Source organism: Micromys minutus (genome assembly GCF_963924665.1).
Source record: "Micromys minutus genome assembly, chromosome: 10".
NCBI classification, from domain to species: Eukaryota; Metazoa; Chordata; class Mammalia; order Rodentia; family Muridae; genus Micromys; species Micromys minutus.
This window is the reverse complement of record NC_137979.1, coordinates 19,427,548-19,451,451: the sequence shown is the minus strand read 5'-3', so window position 1 is coordinate 19,451,451 and position 23,904 is coordinate 19,427,548. Positions and strand designations below refer to the sequence as shown.

At 46.5% G+C, this 23,904-nt stretch overlaps 1 protein-coding gene across 2 annotated transcripts in view; it reads right to left on the bottom strand.

Annotated features, from left to right (window-relative positions):
- GAS7 (growth arrest specific 7) overlaps positions 1–23,556 on the bottom strand; it is a 95,772-nt gene extending 72,216 nt beyond the window's left edge. For both annotated transcript variants that reach the window (XM_080922297.1, XM_080922298.1), the window contains exons 1-2: positions 23,505–23,556; positions 6,898–7,018 (exon numbers count right to left, since the gene is read on the bottom strand). In XM_080922297.1, coding sequence (XP_080778423.1) covers positions 6,898–7,018; positions 23,505–23,507 — 124 coding nt within the window. In that variant the 5' untranslated portion in view covers positions 23,508–23,556. The remainder of the gene's footprint in view (positions 1–6,897; positions 7,019–23,504) is intronic.
- Between the last annotated feature and the right edge of the window lie 348 nt (positions 23,557–23,904).

The window sequence follows — 23,904 nt, the reverse complement described above, 5'->3', positions numbered from 1 at the left end:
TTAGTTACAGTTTTTATTGCTGTGAAGAGACACCATGACCAAGGAAACTCTTATAAGATAAAACATTTAACTGGGGCTGGCTTACAGGTTCAGAGGTTCAGTGCATTATCATCAAGGCAGGAAGCATGGCAGCATCCAGGAAGACATGGTGCTGGAGAAGGAGCTGAGAGTCCTACATCTTGTTTTGAAGGAAAACAGGAGAAGCCTGGCTCACAGGCAGCTAGGAGGAGGGTCTCAGAGCCCACCCCCACAGTGACACACCTACTCTGGCAAGGTCACACCTCCTAATAGTGCCACTCCCTGGGCCAAGGATATGCAAACCACCACAACTTCTAACAGTATAGGAAGGTAGCACTGTTGTGCCATGACTATTGAAACAGTGAACTGATGAACCAGAGGCCCTACTACTTACAACCAAGTCCCTAGTGTAGTGCTGCTAAGAGGTGGGAACTTGAGAAATGATTAGGTCATGGGAGCTCCCACTCACTCCGGATCCATGTTGTTATAAAAAGCTCATGGAAGCTTGACCATCTTTTCTTCTGTGTGAGTACAGTAAGAGAACCCATCTTTAGCAACCAGAGAGCAGGCTCCCACTGGACACCCAATCTTTAGGCACTTTAATTTGGGATTTCCCACCCTTCAGATTTTTCATTTTTTTCAAGCTACCACCTTTTGCCTTTGGATTAAACTTGTCCAACACAGACCCTTAACACTAACCTAGGCCCCTGAATGGATAGAGTAGGCTATATTGAGAATAGCTCACCAGCCATGAACCACAGTACACAATGCCAAATTTAGCCTTAGGCAACTTTGGAGGAACTCAGAGCCTGTTCAAGAAACGCTACTAGAGTCCCTGTCCGCCTAGGGCGGTACCCAGAGCCATTCTGCATGATGAAATGCCTGGAGAGGCAGCGCTATGGGAAGTGAACGGGGTGAGACTTTGGTTAGTGGCTCAGCCTGACCTGCTGGAGTTATTAGAGTCGCCATAAAACAAGTGGCAGGATCAAAGTGGCTTACCCACTGAAGCTTCCCCTGGGCATCCGGCTCACTCACCAACACCATTCACTACATCATCTGTGTCTCCCCAGGGACTTACATGGTCCTCCTATTATAAACATTGCATTTCTGTTTGTTCCTGGCTTCCCCTCCCGCTATGTTCTTTGTTCCTTGGCTTGTTTCAGCAGCACCTTACATGGACTCATTCCTCCTATCTTGGCCTCTTTAACTCCGTATTCAGAGCTCTCTCCTACAGACTTGCACTGCGTGATATGTCTGTGCCTCTATTCAACAGACATGCAAATTCTAGAACACCCTACTCGGTTGTGCGTGTTGGTCACTGCACAGTGGTGACCAGCAGGGGTGGGGTCCACTCTGTTCTCTGCGTGCTGGATCAAGCACCCACAGGATTCTCTGGACTTCCAGTAGTGGCCTGAATGTCCTTCGAGTCATGGGTGCGTTCACCCATGTGCTGGTCATCTGTCTGAACATACAACCAGGAACCAAGCATGCAGTATGGATTCATCTCTTTTCTTCCAGCTGGCCTCCCAGTACCCCCAGTTCTCTCCTATCTCGTGACTGCCACACAAGGCAGGAAGCCTGGAGACAGGCAAGCTCCCGGCCACCAGCCTGCCACATCCTGTCTGACAGTGTTTCCTCCTCCTCTTTCAGGCCACTGCTGTAAATTGCGCTGACCTCATTATTTCTCTTTTCATTCTGGCTGTCTACTCCGTGCTCACTGCTCCCAGTCCCTACACTGCTGAACGAGAAGTCTTGCTGTAAGGTTGCTATGGGCTTCTGCCACTGTTCGGAAACTTCTACTGCTTTCCCATTGCCCACTGGGTGAAGAGTGACGTCAGTCTCACACACATACACACACACACACACACACACACACACACACACACACACACACACACATACACACACACAGATGCACACGCACACGCATACATGGCTTTTGCTCACTTCCATGTATCTACCACTGCCAAGCCCATCGTCTCGCCTTCTTCTTGTTTTGCTTTCTGCTTGGGCTACAACCTTGGTTAGATTCCTCTGTCATGGATTTGTCCTTAGAATCCTCTTTGTGTCCCCCACATACAGGTGACAGATTCCTCCCTGGAGCTTCCCCCAACTTTGTCGTTGCCTGTTATGCTTGAAGATATCTGCCTGCCTCTGACACCTTTGGAGCTGCAGTCCCTGAGAGCAGGGTCTGCGTCTTTTTTGGTTTTACACACCCACAGCCCAACCCTGGCAAGCAGGGGGGCAGGTCTTCATTCATGAAATCCCAAATGGATGTGAAAACAAGGAGATTATCAGAGGAAGGGGCCACTGATGTAAATGAGGCTTTGCATAAAATAACTGTAATGTCCAAGTACCCTCTGGGGGAAGGCAGATTAGGGATTAGGGGGCAAGAAGAAATCCAGGCAGCTCTTAGGATACTTGGGTTCACACTAGTGGATTCTACTAGCCACAGAATGTTACGATGTTCAGGTGAAGACATCTGCATATAGTCTGAACATGCACAGACTTTTTTTTAAATCTCTTGTCACAATTCCCCTAACAACACAGAATGACAGCTATTTATATAGTGGGTTGTTGTTATATGTAATTAGAAATGACTTAAAATCCACAGCAGGATGACTGTAGGTTCTGTGCAAACACTACCTGGCACCCATAAAGGTTGGGGCATCTGTGGGAATTTTGTAGGGTTTGTTTGTTTGTTTTTTATCAGAGATCCTGAACATCACTTGAGGGTATTTGGAAATTATCCTCAGGGAGGATGAGAAGTGCTCACACAAGGGCTGGAAGCAGTGTGTAGTGGGTCTGACTTGTCCATGAGCTGCCACCTGGACACGTAGAGGGGTTGGCATGAGATATGCATGTTTCGACAGAAAGGGGAGTCTAGCACTGGGTACCAACTCAGTGGCTTCAGGAGTCAGGAGGTGAAGCTGAGGAAAACATGCAAACAAGGATCCCCTCCATAGGTTCTCTGCTCTAGACGGGCAGGCGGCTTCCACACGGGGGACGGAGGCAGCCGACAGACAAAACACACACCAGAGGGGCTTTGGAAGGAGAGAAGCTGCTTGCTTATCTTCTTGACCAGGTAGCGATTGCCCATCTCGCCCCTTCCTGGTCTTTTGTAGATTCAGAGAGCATCACAAATCCCACAGCTCTCTTCAAATACTGCAGAGCTCTTCACCGCCCTTCCCATGGGTGATCAAGCAGGTATTCATTTAAAATCTGCTTCCAAGATGGACGGTATAGCACATAGATATAGTGTTTGCCTAGTACCTAGGGTTCATTCTGCAGCAGCATACACGGACACACACACACACACACACACACACACACACACACACACTCCAGTGCCCTCAAGCATGAACACAAAGTATTAAGACCTGCTTTCCCTAAGAGCAAATAAGCACTTTAGGGGCAAGGCCATTCCTCATGGTACATGTTTAAGGCTCAATAAGTATCTGTTATATTGAGCAGATAAACAGTGAATTCAACCACCACTTAATGAGTGGGTAAAGCTGGCCAGCATCCAGAACGTAAGATCAAGGAGTTAGGATTAGTCAGTAAAAGAGAGAAAGCGGGAGAGGCCAGTCCTACCATACCCATTAGGTAACCTAGCAGTCAGCCCACCCTACTGCCAAAGGCAGCTGAACTTCTGAAGCAAAATCATCTCTTGCAGTTTTGAATGCTCAGAAATAAAAACAGGGAGGTTTCATAACACATAAAAGTTACCTGCCATTCATATTACAGTGTCCAAACATAAGGCCCCTCCCCTTTTGTGATATACAAAGTTTTATTAGAACATAGCTGTACTTGCTGACATACCTACTGCCTACATGACTGCCGCTCGTGCTACAGCGATTAAGCTCTGACAGAGACCCTGACCCTTCAAATCTTACCTAATTAGCACCTGTTAGAGACTCCGCTTGCCACTGCATATCTCATAACCCCGAGGAAGCTCTGACCCTATTGGTACATCAAAAGTCAGAATCCTGGAAGAAAACTGTCAGGTACCACATCTGTGGATATAAAATGTGGCCGTGTTCCCATTCATAAGTAGAATAGTAATTAAATTAACGGCAGCACATTCCTGAATGCACAGTGGTGAAAAGGAATGAATTAGACAGAAACACAGAACAATGTCTACAATAAGTTGTTCTCATGAAATGGATTACATTTATAATTTATGTTTAAAATACCAGCCTATGCTTAGAAGATAGAGAACATAAATGTCTCAAAGGATATAAGTGATAAATGGTGACTGGCTTTTGTTTTTTTTTTTTTTTTTTTTTTTTTTTTTTTTTTTTTTTTTTTTTTAAATCTTATGTGCCTTGTGTTGGGTTTCAGACCCAGAATAAACAGCTGAGCTGCATATTTAACATACCAAAGCAGACCTGGCCTCCACATTTTCCCAGCATTCCTCTGTTCCTACCTGTCATACCCTGCCTTCAACCCTGAACCTCCCAGTCCAGGGGCTGGGCTGTCCTTCCCTCAGAGGCTCTTTGCTATATAATCCAGACATTTTGGGTTTTTCCTCTGCTCTTTCTTCTCTTCCTCTCTCTGCATGTGTTCTTTCTCTCTTTCTCTTCTCCCTCTCCTGTTTCCAAGCCCATGGTGACTTCCCTGACTTCATTTCTCAGGACCAGTGAGCTCGTCAGCCCCAGTGTAGTTTCCCAATACATCTGCTTATATATATATATATATATATATATATATATATATGCTCTAATCTCGCTTAAAATGGTTCATTTCACCTCAGAGAAGTAACTTATCCCATTGGTGTCTTGACTGTACATTTGTCCGTGTGAGGGTGTTGGATTCCCTGGAACTAGAGTCGAGGACAGTTGGGAGCTGCCTAGTGGGTATGAGGAATTGAACTCAGGTTCTCTGAAAGAATACCCAGTGCTCTTAACTGCAGAGCCATCTTTCCAGCCCCCAACGACTGAGAATTTTTATTGTTGATTTTAATCCCATTTTATTCACTCAGGGTTTTTGAGCCCTGAGAATGTACTATTCTTTAGCAGAGAGAAAGACAGAGACAGAGAATGAGAAAGAGAGAGATAGACAGACAGACAGACAGACAGACAGACACACACACACACACACAGACACACACACACACACACACACACACACACACACACACAGAGAGAGAGAGAGAGAGAGAGAGAGAGAGAGAGAGAGAGAGAGGAGAGAACACCTAGAAAGGCAGGCACTTTCTCTATTTTCATTTGCAACAGACTGGCTAATTTGAAACAAGAACAAATCCACCAAAATTCTCGCTCTTGAGCTCATCCAGTCCAAACTCTGCACTGTGCAGATGGAGATCTGTGCTCAGACGCCCACTCCTCTGCAAACGGCACTGAAGCAGTTGCTCCCTGAGAGGAGGTGCATTCAGACAGCCACAGGCACCCCTGAAACATCTAGGCTCCCGAGCATGGTGGAGCTGCTCAAGTGTCTGTTTTGAGGAAGTGTGAGATTAGAACAGCTAAAAACAGCCCTACTTCCTTTTTCTTAGAAACCTTGGTCACCTCTCTTCAAGGAGGACACCCTGCTGAGCAAGCAGGTTAGGGTGCTTGTGGCCAGCCATCCAACGTAGCAGATGTCTGCTTCTCTGTGTCTTGGTGGCTGCCTGTCTTCTCATCAGGACCCCTCTCAGTACAGGCTCAAAATCAGAAATCACACTAACAACATTCATACCCCAGGGTGTAAGATAGAGGTATGAAGTCTTATGGACACAGAAGACAGAGGTGAAGCCAGGACTAGAGCAACAGGAGGAAGTTCACATTTTGCTTGAGCACACGTGTTTAGGATGTCCACCAAATTTAATTTCCCTTCTGTTTCATCTCCTGATTTTCTTTAGGTAAAGTCCTTGGGGACATAGGGAGGTCAGGACATTTCAGCTGCCTTATTCTTCTGCCTTCAACCTGAACAGCATCTTGCTTAACTTGTAATAAGACCAGCCATGTGCACAACATTTAAACATCATTTCTACATTATAGTCATTTGGGAGGTCCAGGAAATTTTAACTATTTAACTATTAGCATGGAGTTCCAGTTCTATTCAACTCAGAGATATGTGGGGAGTGGTTTGGTGGATGGGTGCTTCTAATCCTAGCACCTGGGAAGTTTCCTGTCACTGGAGAACTGTATTCAAGACCAGACTGAGCTGTATGGTGAATTTCAGATCAGCCTGGCCTACCAAATGAAACCCTCTTTTAAATGAATGAGTAAAGAAGAAAGGAAGGAAGGAAAAAGAAAGGAAAGGGTATGAAGAAGATGAGGGGTATAGGGGTGGTGGCCAGGGACCCAGTGTCCCAATGCCCCAGTGCTAAGGGAGAGGATGAATTGCCCATGTATTCCCACCATCCCCAAATGGACAATCCACAAAACAGCAGCCAGTGAGATACTTCAGTTGAGAGAAGGGTGTTAAAAAAGCAAAATTAGGGAGAGTATTTACAGTCTCCGTTCCGGATCCTCAGTACCATTAGAAAATTCAGAGTTTGTAGACAACGTGGATTGCCTTGAGCTGTAGAACTAGCCTCCAGTACAGTCCTGGATCCTAAGGTTGAGTTCAAATGAAGGCAGGTGTGAGGTGCCAGGGATTCTGGGAATCTTGAAAGACAGCTGTCCTTTGGCACTGCTTCCACAATACAGACCCAGTTCCTAACATCTAGCACCAGGAACAAACAGGACTCTGCTGTAACCCTGGTGTTAAACAATTCTAGAGCCAAAGGGTTGAGATGCCAGGTTAAATGGGTCAAATTTAGTAAGAAAAATCCCCCAAACTAGAGGGTGGAGGGAGAGGGAGAGGGAGAAAAGTACTCCTAGGAAGAGGCAGACATCTGGAGATTACAAAAGGCTGCTCCTGGACAGGACTCACCATTGGTAGTCGTGTTGACATAGTAACGGCGGCCCTGAGGTGACAAGTAGCTGTGCCAGCCGGGTGGTAGGATGACCGTCTGGCTCTCCTCTCCTGGCGGAGGGGGGACCATCCCAGGCTTCTGTTGAAGGAAAAGGCAGGGGTCAGTCACTTTTGCCATGAACCATAAAACCACTTTGAAATCGCTCAAGTGAGACAGGATGGCCTGCAGGCCTCCTTGGGGATGGGTGATAGGTAGTATGAGGGAACCCCCCCAGAAGACATGGTTCCCTCAGGGCAGACAGTAGAGCTGCCCTTCTTCCCTATCAGACCCTGCAAAAATTAACCCCAGGGGTTATTTTTTTATGGGCACTTGCCAGGGGGCCCCGTCACTCCACATGCCCCATTGTGGACGGCAGTCTACACCCGCTGTGGACTGTGCAGTCTACACTCCACAGGACCACTGAACACAGCAGCAGACAGACCCCAGGCCTGCTGTGCAAACCTAGCAGAAGTAATTAATGCGAGTTGTGGCAGAAGTGGAAAACGTTCTATAATAATGCTGAGAGTCTGCAAGAGAGCCGGCTTGGGTTTCTCTCTCCAAGTGCCATGTCACTGTGGCAAAGGGAACCGGAATTTGTAAGAAAAACTAGACACCCTAGGCTTGCATCTTGTTAGCCAGGCATAATGATATTCATCTTGAAAGACAGCGGAAGATGTAAGAAGGAGCTTAAGACGTAAGGCAGGTTCATGTAACAGCAACTGAGATTCCCCAGTGGTGGGATTATGGGCCATTTTTATTATCTTTCCTCTACTTATATTTTCCATGTAAATCTCCAATAAACACACAAAAATAAAAAGCTCTCGGCTAAAGCACATTTAAAAATAAAGACAGAGGATCCAAATTAGCCCGCGCAATCGCTGTGCTTGTTGGAGAAGGTAAAGAGACAGAAATCATTATTCCAGCCACAAAAGTCTAAGACTTTCCTAGCCAAACCTGTTTTGTATCACAAGGGCCAGCCACCAGGTCCTCAGTGCCCTTAGTGTCCCCTGCTGTGTACACAGAAGCAGTACCTTCAGTTACTGATGACCAATACATAGGAAAGTCAGGATCAGGGTAGGCACTGGAGCAATGAGGTGTGCACTGGGATGCCCTCCCCCTGCCTGCTCCTCCAGGGCTTTGTCTCAGCATCCTGTGCTGGCATCTGTTCCATAAGAGGAAAGTGCAAATCTCCTGTGCTGCTGGGAGTAAACATGGCTCCCCTTAGCCCTCTGTGTAGCCATGGTGCCTGTCATGGATTCTCACAACTGGTCCTCTACGCTCAGAGGTGTGTCTCCTGTGCAGGCGCCGGCTGAGCACAAGGTTTCCCTTTGATTAAGTATGAGAGACCAGGCTCTAGACAGGTGAAGGTGAGGTACACAGCAGCCGGGTTGAAAATGGTGTGAAGTCCTCCTCGCTGGCCCAGACTATACACCAAGCACAGATATACCTGAGAACAAGTGAGTCCGTCCCTGTGCACTTCTCTAGCTCTCCTGGCCTGGGAGATGGCCGGGTTGCAGGCAATGTAAAGAGTGCAATGGTGAGCAGAGAGGGAGTGAAAAGCTGGGAGGGATGGTGCAGGTCTGTGATTCCAGCACGCAGGGGGAGGATCATGAGTCTGAGGCCAGCCTAGGCTACATAGCAAGCCTCTACCTCAAAACAAAACACACACACACACACACACACACACACACACACACACACACACACAAAATTAAAATGAGAAGAGAGAGAAAAGAAAAAAGCAATGGAGGCATGGATGAGGGAAGAGGAAACACACACACACACACACACACACACACACACACAGAGAGAGAGAGAGAGAGAGAGAGAGAGAGAGAGAGAGAGAGAGAGAGAGAGATCCTGTATTCACAGGGCTTTGGGAATAAGGTGATGGGAGTGGGGTAGGGGTGGGGGCAGGAGGTGCTGAAGAGAAATGCTTTTGCTGAGGAGTCTTCTAGATCCAGAGGGATGAGATGCCTGGTCTTTCCTTGAGCATCAAGGTACAACAAGGAGGCCTGGGAAGCTGTGGGAGGTGGTTAAGCAAGACCAACAGCTCAAAGGTCAGCATTGCACAGAGAGGATCCAGGGACACAGTGTGAACAGCCTCAGGCCCAAAGCATCCCTGGTACCAATGTTACCTCAGCTGAGCAGCCACCACTTGACCTCAAGCAAGTGACCCAGACAGGCTACTTTCTCAACTATGAAACAAAAGATGCTAAAGTCGTCCCGGGTGCGGACCCTGCTGGGGAAATCCAGGGTTGCTCAAGAGATGAGGGAATCTTGACAGAAGGGGTACAAAGATGCTGGCTCTATCCCTTCTCCCAGCTCTATCCTCTGAGAGCTGAAGTCTAGGCAGACATACTAACCTCCCTTCCAATTGCCCCTTAGCATGTCTGAAATGTCTTTCTCAGTGGCTGTTCTCTGAGAGTTTCTGCAGACATTACTCCCTGAGGAATGTTTGAAAGGGAGGCCTGCACCATCCGGAGCTGACTAATGTTAAGAAGGCTGCTCAGGGAAGAGTCTTGTGGGCTAAGAGATCGAGTAAACTGAGCCTTCTGATACCCCAGAGACCCTCTCCAGATCCTATACACTTCTTGGAGTGACTCTGATTAATCGATTAATCTAATTCAATGAGCTCATGGGAAGCCTCAGTTTATACACAGTTTATATATGGGTGACAACCAAGGTACACTGTCTTGAGGTCTCTCCTCTCTAGGGGGTGAAGAGATCTTTGGGGAAGTACTGAGGCATAATGCTGGGCCAGGACGGCCATGCGGCAGAGCTCCCGTTAGCTGGACCTAGCTCCTAAAGTGACTGATGTGCTGTGCTAAGGCTGGTTTCCACGACTGTAAAACACAACCAGCAATGAGCTGGCTCTCCCTGCTGGCCAGCATGCTATCCTGCCTTCCTCACCAGGGCCCATTGCAGCCCCCTTGCCTTTTCTTTCTTAGGAAGAAATCCTTCTTGCTAGCCGACCCCCACAAATCAGGAGCCAGAAGATGCTGAAGACATCTGAGGGGTCCTTTTCCCCCTAGAGGTGGGAACAAGCATCGGAACAAGCTGCACATGGCCATTCAGGACAGAAGTATTCACAAAGGCAAAAACAGTGGAGACAACACAAAGGACCATTCTTAAGAATGTGCATAAAACACAGGGCAGCCATATAATGGAATATTACTCAGAAATGAATAGGGTCCCGGTTCTCACTACACTACTACCTTAAAATCATCATGCTGAGCGAAAGAAGTCAGATCACAAAGGTCACATGTGGTCTCTTTCCATTATGTGACACTATGTGACATGTCCAGAGCAGGCACTGCTGTAGAAGACACTAGTGGCTACAAAGGGACATGGCCTGGAAGATGAATACTGTATGTGTGTGTGTGTGTGTGTGTGTGTGTGTGTCTGTGTGTGTGTGTGTGTGTGTTTGTGTGTGTGTGTGAGAGAGAGAGACAGAGAGACAGAGACAGAGAGGGAGGAGGTGGTGGGGAGAATGATCTAAAATAGGGAGACATCATGGTTACACACTATAATGAGTGATGAATGCTCTACGCATGGTCAAATACACACACACACACACACACACACACACACACACACACACACACATATTTACAATAAAAGCTGTCTTTGAAGAATACAGCAGGGCTAGAGAGATGTTAATAGAAGTTAATAGCCCTTGCTCCTGTCTTGCAGAGAACCTAGGTTTGATTCCCAGAACCCACGGGATGGCTCACAAAACAAGCAAACTGGTCTGTAACTCCAGTTCCAGAGGATTTGATGTCCTCTTTTGGGCTCCATAGGCATTGCATACATGTGATACACAGACATACACATGTGATGCTTAGACACACATAAAGGTAAACACCCATATGTGTAAAATAAAAATAAAACGTCTAAAAGCATGAAAAGGCACAATTTTATAACCTCATCATCTGACAGTTCTCATGTAAGAGCCCCAGAGCATCTGTAATCCTCACGATTGTGGCCTCAAAAAGGCCTTCTGGGAGATCTGCCCACAGCCACCAAAAGAGTAGAGTGTGGATGACCACCTAGTAATTAAGGAATCCCTTGTATTTCTTCCTAATTAGTTCCCTCCCTGGCTACATCCTTCCCTTTTGTGGTTTTATGTCAACTTGACACAAGCTAGGGTTATTTGGAAAAGGGAACCTCAGTTGAGAAAATGCCCCCATTAGACTGGCCTGCAGGAAAACCCGTGATTCATTTTCTTGACTTATAATCGATGTGGGAGGGCCCAACTCACTGTGGGTTATGCCGCCCCTGGGCTGGTGATGCTGGGTTCTATAAGCTGAGCTCGGCAAGAGTAGCAAGTCAGAAAGCTCGCTCTCTACTTCAGTTCCTACTTCCAGGATCCTGCCCTGACTTCCCCTGATGATGGAAACATGGTCTGAGAGTCGTACACTGAACCTCCCCTCCCCCAGCTAATTTTGGTCTTGGTGTTTCATTGCAGCAATAGAAACATGACTAGGACATCTTCCTCCCCCTGACCCTCCTCTTCCCAGCTTACTTGCCTCTTTCATGTGGGAAGAGATAGGAAGAACAGAAGGAAGAACCACAGTAGGGCCACAACTCCTAAAACAGACAAGATCAGAGGAGCTGAATGGGGTGTGTGGTGCCTGCTGGGGGGGGGCATTCTGAGTGCAACACACAGAATGCCTCTGCTGGAATTATAAAACCCTGCCTCTGCCTCTGGAAGGAGCCAGCCCCAGGCCAGAGTGCAAAGTTGGATTTCAGTCCTTCCCACTCTCCCTTCATTTGTTCAAGATACAACATGTTCAATTGTACACATAAGTTCCTATTCTGAGGATATGAGGGAAGGCTTCAGCATTTCGTCCCTCCACCAGATAGGTGTAAAGTCTTCTGTGGTGCCCCTCTAGACAGCACACTATTTTTAAACCTCTGTGTAATGTTACACTGTATGTGTATAACACTTGTTTATCCATTGAGCCTTTGATGGATATTTGCCTTGTTTCCACTTTGGAGCTGTTATAAGTGCTTTAAACACTTGGACCTTACCCTACTTTATATGTGATATCAAGAAGTTTGTAAACCACTTCAAAATCCCAGTGTAAACTAGATGCCTACACAACTGTAATTCTGGCACTCAGGAAGCTGAGGCAGGAGGATAACCTGTTCAAGGCTAGTTTGAGAAACACAGTGAGACTGCCTTCAAACACCAAAGGCTGGGAATGCTTGCTTAGCAGAAGAAACAAGCGGAAACCAAACAAGGCCTGGTCTAGTCGGGTTCTCCACAGAGATCTGACTGTAGGTCTGATTTCTATGTATCTCTAAGGACTCCTATCCCTAAATGTCTTTAGTACACAAGGCCCTGGGTCAAGTGCTTTACATATCTTTATAAGATGTTTGTATTAATGTTGCTTTTATTCCTATTTTTAACTAAGGGCTGTCAGAGCCAGAAGTTTAATATTGTGAACAATATTGTCTAGATAATTAAATGGTTAAAACAAATGACTTTAAAATCTTGCTTTGGGGCCGAAGGTATAGCTCACTGGCAGAGCATAGACTTGGCATGCCCTGGGTTCAGTCCAAGAACACAAAAACATCACTCACCCAGCCAGTCAAACCAACCAACTAAAATTAGCTTGCTTCTAGAAAATTCTGTCCAGTTACTTGACGCCAAGTTACCTTCAACTCATCTCCTGCCAACAGCCAACCCTTGGCTCCATGCCAGCACTTGTCCACCTGAGATATGCCTCCCACAAGGGGAATGACAGCTCAGGTCTGAACATTTTGCTTGTCTTACAATCTCCCAAGGAGCATATGCCTTCCCAGGAGATGCGCAAAAATACCACCACCCTCACCCAGACGTCACGTTCATTCCCCGGCTGCCGGCTGACTTCCCTGTCTCCTTATTTTAAACACAGAAAAAAATTCCTCCTAATGGTGGTACTGACTCCTTTTGGAAAACAGCAAGCAAGTAAGGGATCACCCAGAGTTCAAAAAAATAATGCTCCATCAGGACTTAGTGGTACACACCAATAGTCCCAGCACTCAGGAGGCTGAGACAGGAGGATGGCTTGGTCTACTGTGTGAGTCTGAGGCCAGGGGAGGCTACATAACGAGTCCCCGTCTCAAGTAAACAAAGAACCCAAAGAAAACATCTAAAACCAATCACCAAACAAACACACAAAAAGGCAAAGCAAAACAAAACCCGGCAAAACACACAATACCAAACAAAAAACCAAGTGTGATCCACAGCTCAGCACATGCTAACTAAACCTCTGGTGTGTCAGATCAAGGCATTTGCATCCAGAGTCCTTGATTCACTACGCTCCAGAGCGGCTCCGATACAGCATCAGTGGGAGCAACGGAGAGAAACCATCACCTCTGAAATAGACACCAGGTGGGTATCTGAAACTTTGGTAAATACAATTTGTAAAAAAAAAAAAAAAAAAAAAAAAGGTGGTGTTGAGTGGTACAGCTACTTATGAGAGAGAAGGAGCTTATTCCCTAACCCCGCGCCCTCTATCAGGCTATTTAAAGAAAGACTTGAGGAGGAATCCACAGCCTCCGGTAAGTTCCGACCCCTCTACTAAGCTCCCCAGAGCCTCCTCCACTCTTCACATTCAAGTTCATCCTGGGACACCATCTCCACCTGCGGGATGCTTCTAGGAGCACCTGCCTCTTACCTTCTGAAGCAGTGAACAAGCGAACACTACCTGCAGGTGCGCACGGGTGGCCTCCAGACACTTGATTTAGCAGCAGATCAGAGTTTTAAGGTCCCCAGCTCCTTGTCTTCTCACACCCCAAACCCAGCAGCAATGGGAGCTCTAAAGAAAGGCATATCCACAGGGCTCTGCACCCCCTCTCCCCCCACACCCCCCCCAGATCTATATATAACACCTCTGAAGTTGTCAGCCTAACGAGCCACTTTCTGGCAGACCCGTTGCCATGACAATGACTGCTAATGAGCCCAGTGCTGTGATTGGCACCGCTCTAAGGCTCCTCCACAAAGGACTTGCCAGCACATTCTTCCTTCCCCAACCCTGTAGCCAGCTGGACATCCAGAAGTAGCCAGGACATGGCTGGAAACTGCTTGACAGATTCAGACACTAGCAATTAATTTATTGCTAGCACGCCCCGAGGAATTATAAACATGATCTCAGGAGTGGCCTCTATGGCCATTTCTGTAATCAGCAAGGGGCACAGGAGCAAAGGGACACTAGGAAGACCAAGCCTCAGCTGGGCCAGCTGTGATGGTCATACCTGGGTATAATCTCAGTACCTGGAAGACTGAGGTTCGAGGCCAGCCTGGGCTACATATTGAGACCCTTTCTCAAACGAACAAAACTAGACTAACTGGGTTATTCTTTCTGCTGGACACCTGTTCATGGTAGGAGGACTCCCACACAAAGCTAGCTACCCGTGGTGGCCCTGCCTCCAACCACAATGTCACCAGCTCCAACTTTTGGTTTATGTGAATGCTAGGCATCTTTTCTTTATATCATTGGTGAAGCTACTGTTCCTTCAGCTCTACCTATTCAGAAGTCGCAAGTCACAGGAGAGGGCTGTGGAGGGTCGCTGAGGATGGTACAGTGCATCTGAGAGTGGACTTTTCATAGCACAGACTCTAGTGGGTTTGTCTTCTTCCTGTTCGTCTGAAAGCCAGTGTTTCAGAGACATAGCCAGAAGGGGGCCAGGAAACTAGCATCCCCACAAACAGGGAAACAAACTACAGATGAGATTCAGGAAGGCAGTCACACACTCCTCTTGTTCACAGTGTAATCTCAACCCACCACCTGGGACACTAGATGAGCAAGTGAATGAATGAATGAATGAATGAGTGAATGAATGCTGGAAACTGAGCTTCAAACAGACACGAGATAACCATTTCATCAAGGCAGAAGAATTGTACACTCAAGGCTGCCCTCAGCTACATAGCAGGACCCTGCACCAAACAAATAAAATAACAACTACAAGACCAAACCAGAAACCTGTAATCCCAGTGCTCTGGTATGGGGTTGGGGACAGGAAGATGCCTGAGTTCAAAACCAACCTGGGCTATACAGTGGGACCTCCTTTTCAAAGGAAAACAAAAGAACATATATAAAGAGCATATTATGGGCTGGAATTTTACATGTACCCAAGATTCCTTTTGGAGAAAAAGTGACAGACACATAGTCATCAACAGACAGAGACTCTCAGAATATCACTCCCATCTCTTCCATAGCAAAGGGGAGAGAAATTGTCCCTCAGTATCCACAAGGACCTGAACCCCCAGAAATATCTAAATCCTCAGACGCTCGATCTCCTTGTCTAACTTTACAAAATATTCACACCATAACGTTCCTGTATCCCTTTGCATACATTAATGGACACCTACACCAGGGAAGGTCGCTTATGCCTGGAAATCCAGCATTCAGGAACCAGAGGCAGGAGTAGTCTCACGAGTCTGAGGTCTGGTTTACAAAAGAGGTTGCAGGACATCCAGAACTACAGAGCAACACATCGTCCTAAGCAAAAGCACTCACAGAAAATCGCCACGAGTATTTCCTGAGAATATGCCAATGAAAACAATGTAAACACGGTGGAGTTACATGAGGTGCTCTGGAAACGGTGATGATAAAGTCCATACTTTCAGTGGAAGCACAATTTCCCTCCTAACTATTCCCAACGAGCAGGTGCTGGAAGCTGTGTGCTCAGAAGACATTCTTCAACGTCTGGAAGCTTAGGAGAACTTAATATGAAGAAAGAGGAAGTCATAGTCAAAGGTACCTAGGTTGATCACTGAAAGCAGCTGATGACCCAGTAGGTCAAGTGCTTGCTGTGCAAACATGAAGACCTGAGTTCAGGTCCCTACGGCTCCCGTAAAAATCAAGCATAGCTGTTGCAGATCTGTAATCTCAGCACTTGGAGGAGACAGGTAGGTTTCAGGAGCTGGCTAGCCAGACAGCCTGACCAATGTGTGAGCTATCAGACCCTAAAGACAAGGGGAGAAGCAATGAAATAGGAACACCTGGATACCAGCCTTCACACCTGCACACACGTGCACTTACACACAGGTCAGCACACCTGCACACACGTGCACTTATGTATAAGAATGAGATGAAAGGGCCGGGGAGGTGGTTCAGTTGCTAAATGTGGTAGTCACACAACTTTGACAACCCAAGTTTGATCCCAGGAACCTGATCTCAGCAACCCATATAAAAAGTTGGATATGATGGCACACATTTATAGTCTAAAGCAAGGTGGGAGGCATAGAAAGAAAAATTGCCCCAAAGCTCATGGGTCAGTATGTTGGTCAGTTTTATAGCAGCTTGAGACGATTTGAAGGACTCTAAGGAATCTCAACTGAGAAAATGGTTCCATGAAACTGGACTATAGACACATCTTTTGAGCATTTTCTTGATTAATGATCACTGTGGGTGGTGCCACCCCTGGGCTGGTAATCCTGAGTTGTCTAAGCAAGCCATAGGGAGCAATGCAGTAAGCAGCATCCCTCACAACCTTCAGTATCTGCTGCCAGGTTCCTGTCTTGGGATCCTGCCCTGATTTCCAGTAATGGGCCATGAAGCAGAAATGTAAGATGAAATAAATCCATTCTTCCTCACACTGCTTCTGGTTATGGTGTTTTATTACAGCAAGAGAAACCCTTAGCAAGAAAATCAGCAAGTATGAAGTATGCTAAAACATACCAGTTCAGTGGCTAAAACAAAACAAAACAAAACAAAACTAAAGACCCCTGCCTCAACAAGGTAGAGGGTAAGAACTGACTCAGAAAACATGTCTTACACATACTCACACATATGCATTGCACACACAGACACACACACACACACACACACACACACACACACGCATGCATGCAAGTAAGTACATGCATAATTAAACATTTGGTTACAGAATTAAGTTTGCAAGTGGTCGTTTATATAGAGGGTGAAAACGTGTGACAGTCACTTCAAGTAAGATGTCAAGAGGCAAAAGAGTCAGAAGTAGGCTCTTGCTTTTCCCTTCTTTCTGATCTGGTTTGCCCCTAAAGTTTCATTCTCTATAACCACAGCTACCCCCTCACACAGACATTAATATACACTCTCACACACACATTTACAGACACACTTATAACACGTACACACATACATACATACACATACACACACACACACACACACACACACACACACACACACACACATCCTTCACATGACCTCTCTCATATTATGACTTAGCATAAGACATTATCAGAAGCTGATGGGAGTATGCTGTGTTTCCAGACCTCCAAAACCATGAGTTAGATAAACCTGTTTTCTTTATACAGAACCTGGTTACAACATACAAAATTAACTAAATAGGTTTCCTAGAAAAATAAAAAAAACTTCTTCCATGATATGGTGCTACAAACCTGCAATCCTAACACTTGGGTGGCTGAGGCAGGAGATTACAAATTCAAGGCTAGTTAAGCTAATGGCTAAGCTACTAGTTCGCTCCTCCTATCTCAGACAAACAACCCTCTGTGTTCTCCTGATTCCTCCCACAAAGCTGTCAGACACTGTACGGATGACTCCTCTCTCATCCCTTGATATCTGATTGTCTTGTCCCTGAAGACTGAAGCCTTCTGACTACAGTGTGAACAGTTTCTACAGGGGATTCTCAGCCCAGGAATCCACCGAAGTTGGACAAGCTGGGGCTAAGGGGAAATCCAACAGGAAAGCAGGGCTCTCTGAACACCTCAGTTACAGGTCATATTTGCCTCCTGATTGTGTTGCCACAGCCAAAATCTCAAAGGGCTGTCTCCTGGACTGGGACTGGGTGAGTCTGCATCTTGTGGGAATCTCTAGCTGGTCCCTGTATGGAAAGAGGCCACATGCACAAGGTTCACTTCCAGCTCTTTACCAAGAAGGCACAAAGACTATCAGTCATTAAGGTCATCAAACCTGCAGATGCACCACACATGGACCAGTTCAAATGGGCTCTGGGCTAGTTAATAGGCAACACAAGCCAAGAATGCCAGACCACTTCTCTTGTCTGAGATGGATAGTCCATTCTGCTGCTGGCATTTGCCCAGTGCCACCACAAGGACAACGACAGATGACAGATATCATGTCCTTTGCTTCTTCTAGAAGAACCTCAGCAATGACCAAGTAGCACAACTTCGCTATTGAAATGAGTCCTTCTGCCTCTACCAGAGGTTGGAGCAGATACCCAAAGGCATAGGACCTGAAGGGAGAAAACATTCATCACATGCTCCTGAAAACAGAACTCCTCTAGCAGTAGGATAGAACTCTTTCTCCATCTTGAAGCCTTTGCTGCAGGACCCAGAGGAAACTTGTCTACTTGGTCCTGCTGCTGGTGCTTCAAACCCATTTAAACAGGCAAGGCAGTCTGTTCCTGGAAGCTCGGTCCAGCTTCTGCATCTCAGCTGAGGAGGCCTGTGTGATGATATGCATCATTTTGTATTATATGCATGTAATTGTATTATATGAATGTAATTGTATGCACCATTATGTAACAAAATAACTTGAGGGGGGTATTTAAAGAAGAAAGGTAGTTTAATTGTCCCACAATTTTCGAGGCCAGAGGACTAAGCACTGGGGTCACAACATAGGGGAGAGGCAGAAAGGGAAAGGTAGGCATGCAGAAGGGACTAAACCTATGGGACATCTCAGGTTCAGAGCATTAGTCTTTAGTGAGAATTAACTTGCCAGACCTAACCTGCTCCTGGAGACAAGCATTAACCCCTTCCTGGGACCATGTCCCCATGTCAAAACAACCTTCTGCCTCTTAGGGGTTTCTTTCCTCAGCATGTCCACACACATTATCAGATGAGCCTAATGGCATCTAAACCTCAGCCAACAGTTGGCAGATTCCCCAGTTCCTACCCCTGCAGATGGGCGCATTCTCTTCTATCTTATATCCAGCAGCATCAACAGACTGGACCATTCTCATCATCTTTCTCCAACTGCAGGTAACCAAGGGATTAGCAGGAATCACCGTGGCCCAGGCATAGAGTTCAAAGTACGTGCTTCCTGTGGCCTTGGTTTCTTTATCTATAAAATGAGACGGTCATAATCCCCTAAGACCCAGGAGAAATCTTTCATAATAGAGCCCAAAGCCACCACTGGACACCTTCAAAAGCATTTAAATCTGTAGTTCAGCTTGTAAAAGCAGTTAACCACATAGACAAAAGCAGCAGAGACCTCCTGCCCTGGAACATGGATGTTCACACAACATTACTTTTAATTATTGTTACCTTTAAATTCACTTTGGTCTTCCATGAGAGGTGTGTGTGTGTGTGTGTGTGTGTGTGTGTGTGTGTGTGTGTGCATCTGACCTGTGTCCACTTCCTCAGCCAAATCTGACTTGGGATTGGCCGGAGGGAAAAATGCTCTATGTAGAACGAGAGTATGGCTCTGCAGCAATGCCCCTGCCAAGTACCTTCAAAGGCCCTGGGTTCAAGTTCCCTTGCTGCCCAAAACAAATTAAGAAACTATACTCAAGATACCAATACAGTGAAGTGATGTCATAAGTCCCACCTAAACACCAGACCAACACACCAGGCACAGGAGACTGCATCCACTGCCCTGGGTCTGCACACAGAGACTCCGTGCTTTGGGCTTATTATCTGCTCTGTTAATATTAATGGCCAATCAGTGGTTTAAAAAAAAAATTGTCCCGTTTTGTTGAACAAAGAGTTGGGCTAGCGTTTAGTGCTTTTCTTCTTGAGGTCAGTGGCCTTAAAGCACAACCTAGATTTTTTTTTGTCTCTAGCCCTATAGGGTAACTTTGAAGAACACTTTAGGGACTGTTTGCTTGGAAGGGTAAAATCCATCTTTGTGATCTCTGGCCAGAGAGAGTCTCGCCAACAGGTAGTGTTAGAGGAGGAACAGTTAGACACATACAGGACTACAGGACGACCCTGCCCTGCCAGCCCTTCTTTATCGCTGAATTTACAATGCTCCAAAACAGACATTTTGTTACTCCTGGACTTTCCTCAAGTTGTTACGCCTCTTAAGAAAATCCCATAATTCAATTTAGTAAGCACTGCCTCCCATTACAAAACAGATGCAAGATGGTCAGAAGTATTGCAAAAGCTAAAAATTGAATTTAAAAGTAGAAAATAAGGAGATTCTAGAGCCTGTGAAAAGTCTAGGGAGGAGAGGGGTAGCAAGCAATGTTAAGAAAATTTTAGGGTGCAACTGGGAAGAAATATGCCTTTTAGTGGACCAGAGCACAGTATAACAGCCATGGTTGACAGCAATTAATTGAATATTTCAAAACAGCTGACAGAGAGGCTTTTTAACATTGCCCACACAAAGAAGTGATATGCGGCTGAGTTGATGGATAGGCCAATCACTCTGATATGATCATTAACATTATGCCTCATAAATATGGACAATTATGTGTCAATTATAGAAATGGCTCAGCAGGCAGAGGAGGACACCGATCAAGCCTGACAAGTTGGGTTCCATCCCTGGCATTCTCATAGTGAAAAATCAGAAGAGATTCTTGCAGGTCTTCCACCCATGCCATGATGTGTATGCATGCAAGTGCATGTGTGTGCAACACACACACGCACGTGCACACACACACACACACACACACACACACACACACACACACAAGCTGCACATAAAATAAATGTAACTTTTTCAAAACAGTGAACTCGCTAAATAGGAGGCTAGAGAGATGTCTCCATGGTGAATGGCACATACTGCTCCTGCAGAGTACCCGTATTCAGTTCTGCAGAGTACCCGTATTCAGTTCTGCAGAGTACCCGTATTCAGTTCTGCAGAGTACCATATTCAGTTCTGCAGAGTACCTATATTCAGTTCTGCAGAGTACCTATATTCAGTTCTGCAGAGTACCCGTATTCAGTTCTGCAGAGTACCATATTCAGTTCTGCAGAGTACCCGTATTCAGTTCTGCAGAGTACCCGTATTCAGTTCTGCAGAGTACCATATTCAGTTCTGCAGAGTACCTATATTCAGTTCCCAAGACTCACTTTGGGCAGCTCACAAACTCTCGCTCTTGGAGATCCAACATCCGTCTCTGACCTTTGAAGGCATTTATACTCTTATGTAAGTAACCAACCCCTTCACGTAGACACATAAGTAATAATAATAATAATAATAATAATAATAATAATAATAATAATAATAATAATAACAATCCTTTATGAAAGCATTAACAATAACCATAATCCATGGTGTTCAGAGTTAAGACAAACAGTTGAAGGCTGCTCTCTCTACTGGCCACAAGTTCAACATCACATGCAAAACAGCTGCCCACTGGAAAGGAACTTCAAGGGCAAGGGACTGCACTGTCCCTGCAGATGCTCTGGGGACAAAACAGGGGCTTCTTCAGGGAGCCAGTGCCGTTTTAGCGACAGGCCAACTGTGCCTCATTAGGGCATAGGGATGGGTGTCGCTGCCTGCCAGCTGTGGCTGCCGTCCAGCTGGCCTGACTTTGCGGTCACTTCTTGTGGGCTGCAGCAGCCCACAGGCACCGAAAGAAAGCGGAAGTAGCCAGTCTCACCATGGAGACGCGTTCTAGCTGCTCTGCAGTGCCAACCGCTCGTGCTCACAGCCGTTTTGTTCAAAGATGCCAGGCTCCCCTAATTGGTATTGAAACACTAGCTGACAGGCAGTTTCCAGAGTCAGTAAAGGTGCGATCCTTCCAACCCCACTTGGCAAAGCTTTGGGGGTCACTGATAGAGAGACATAAGAACCAGACAGAGGATAACTGCCAAGAGCTGGCCACAGAAGGCACACCATCACACCATAGCAACATGCAAGAGGCACCCAGAATGCAAGCTGTGCTCCCAGGAGCCGTGTATGAAGCTGTAACAACCTTGTTTTGAGATCTTAAGCAACCCGCCTCATCTCTATTGGGAGGACCTTGATTTCTTCATCACTCAAATGTGGAAGTTGGACCAGATGGTCTGCGAGGGCTGATTTTGAACAGATATCATCTAATGCTCAATGATTCTAAATGCTAGTGTATCTGTTTTGAGGATGTGCCATTTGTATAGAAGGGGGAAAAGGAGGCATAGTCATGTATAGGCATGTGACTCAGAAGCATCTTCCTCTTCTTAAATACTGCCTGTGCCCAGCCTCTTAGGATTGCATCTGTCACTATTCTGAGTTCTGTCCTAATAGGCCTGGGTCTACCCCTTCCCTGTGAAAGCCACCCTCAAGGACCCAGATCGGTCTGCCCTGCAAACTGTTTTCTCTCCTGGCACCCTGGGCTTCTGCCTCTGTTCCTATCCATGTGCCACAAGAAGACAGAGTCACCTGTACACACACTAGGCAGGTTCCAGTAGAGCCTGTCATCCTTTACATTACACCCCAGACACATTGTACATACAACGTAGGCACACCCCAACAGTGGTCCTGCACCCCACATGTCTCATGTTGCTACATGCTGGCCTTGAACCCTACCTAGCTCTCAGCATACTAGTGTGTGTTCTTCTTTGCTTGGTTATAACATGGTGGTCTAGCCTGTGGTTCTACCCACAGTAACTCTCCAAGGGTTTCCCTCTGAACTAGCATCACATGTGTCCTTTGGGAGACAGATCCAGTCGGGCCCCAGCACTGGATCTGTGGGTCAAAGCCCCCTGCCCCCGTACTATTCAGACATCTGTTTATTATTACAAAGCCCCCTTATACATATTCTTGGGGGGTCAAGGATCCCAGTTAGAGGGCGCTCTTGGGTAGCAAGTACTATGATCTTCTCCTGGTCCCAGCTCGAACTTCTAGAAAAGAATGTTTAAATCATCACTTAGTGGCCCAGCAAGGTGGAGGAAGACTCCATGCAGGGAATGACTAGGCTTGTCATATGAACTGGACCTCACAGCCACAGAGATCCTCAGCAGTGGAGAAGGGCTCATACAAAGTCTAGGCTAAGGGACAGAGCATAGGAAAGGCAACCATCCAGGCTCAGAAGTCAGCAGAAGAAGGTTTTCTATCCTCGTATCTCAGGAAAACCTTCCACTGCCAAACTGAAAGGAGGCATATGGCCATCTGGAAACCAAGTTAGATGCCACTGGTGCCCAACTACCGTTCCGCAAGCTGAGACACCCAAAGGCTCCCCTTACCTTCCCATGATGCAGAGGTTTATGGTACTTCCCTAGATCTTGTGTCTCAAAACTTTACCAGTAAATCTGGGGCATGGGGGAGATGCCAGATGGGCAGGAAGAAACCATGCTTTATATTTAGGAAGAAAAAATAATGTACAATATAAATAGAAAGAGAAGAATGGTAAAAAAGTATAAATAAATAAATCCACATCACCTCTCTTCTCCATCACATGCCTTTAACGACCTATCTCAGGTGAGCTTTCCCTCTCCAAATACTCCTCCCATCTATCCACACAACTATTCACCCCACCCCCACCCCTACTATTTACACCTGGCCCATGCCTCCTCTTTCTGCTCTTGTCTTGGGCACATGTGCCCTCCCGGTACAGGGTCCACAGACCTTTCAGACTCACCAGGTACTATCTAATCTCACAGGGTTCGCAGAATATCCTCTCTGCACTAGTAAAGGCATTTTCACAACAGACAGAAAGGATAGGTCAAGCATACTTCCGCAGGAGTGGTTCTTACCATGAGTGGGCAGCTGGTCCTTAGGGGGAGTTGCTATGGAAGAGATGCTAGAGCTGATCTGAAGCCCTAGGCTCAGGACTGGGCTCCGGGCAACTCGTTCTGCATGGCACCCTCTGGGGAAAGTGTGGCTGAAGCAAGCAGCTGCTCCAGGGCCAGTGCACTGAGCACCCTGGGGGATGTTCCTGTGGTTTTTCTCATCGCTGACATCTCTGTTCTTTCACAAAGAACCCACTACATTACACAGTTCCTCCCAAATCTGCTCCCGTGCCTGTTGGGAAATCAACAGCCCATGCAGGCCTTTCCAGATACAATTTCTAGAAGACTTCCCCTCCCACCCCTTTTCTCAGCTTGAAAAAAAAAAAAAGTTGGCTAAGGTCACAGCGTACAATGGCCAAGCCTG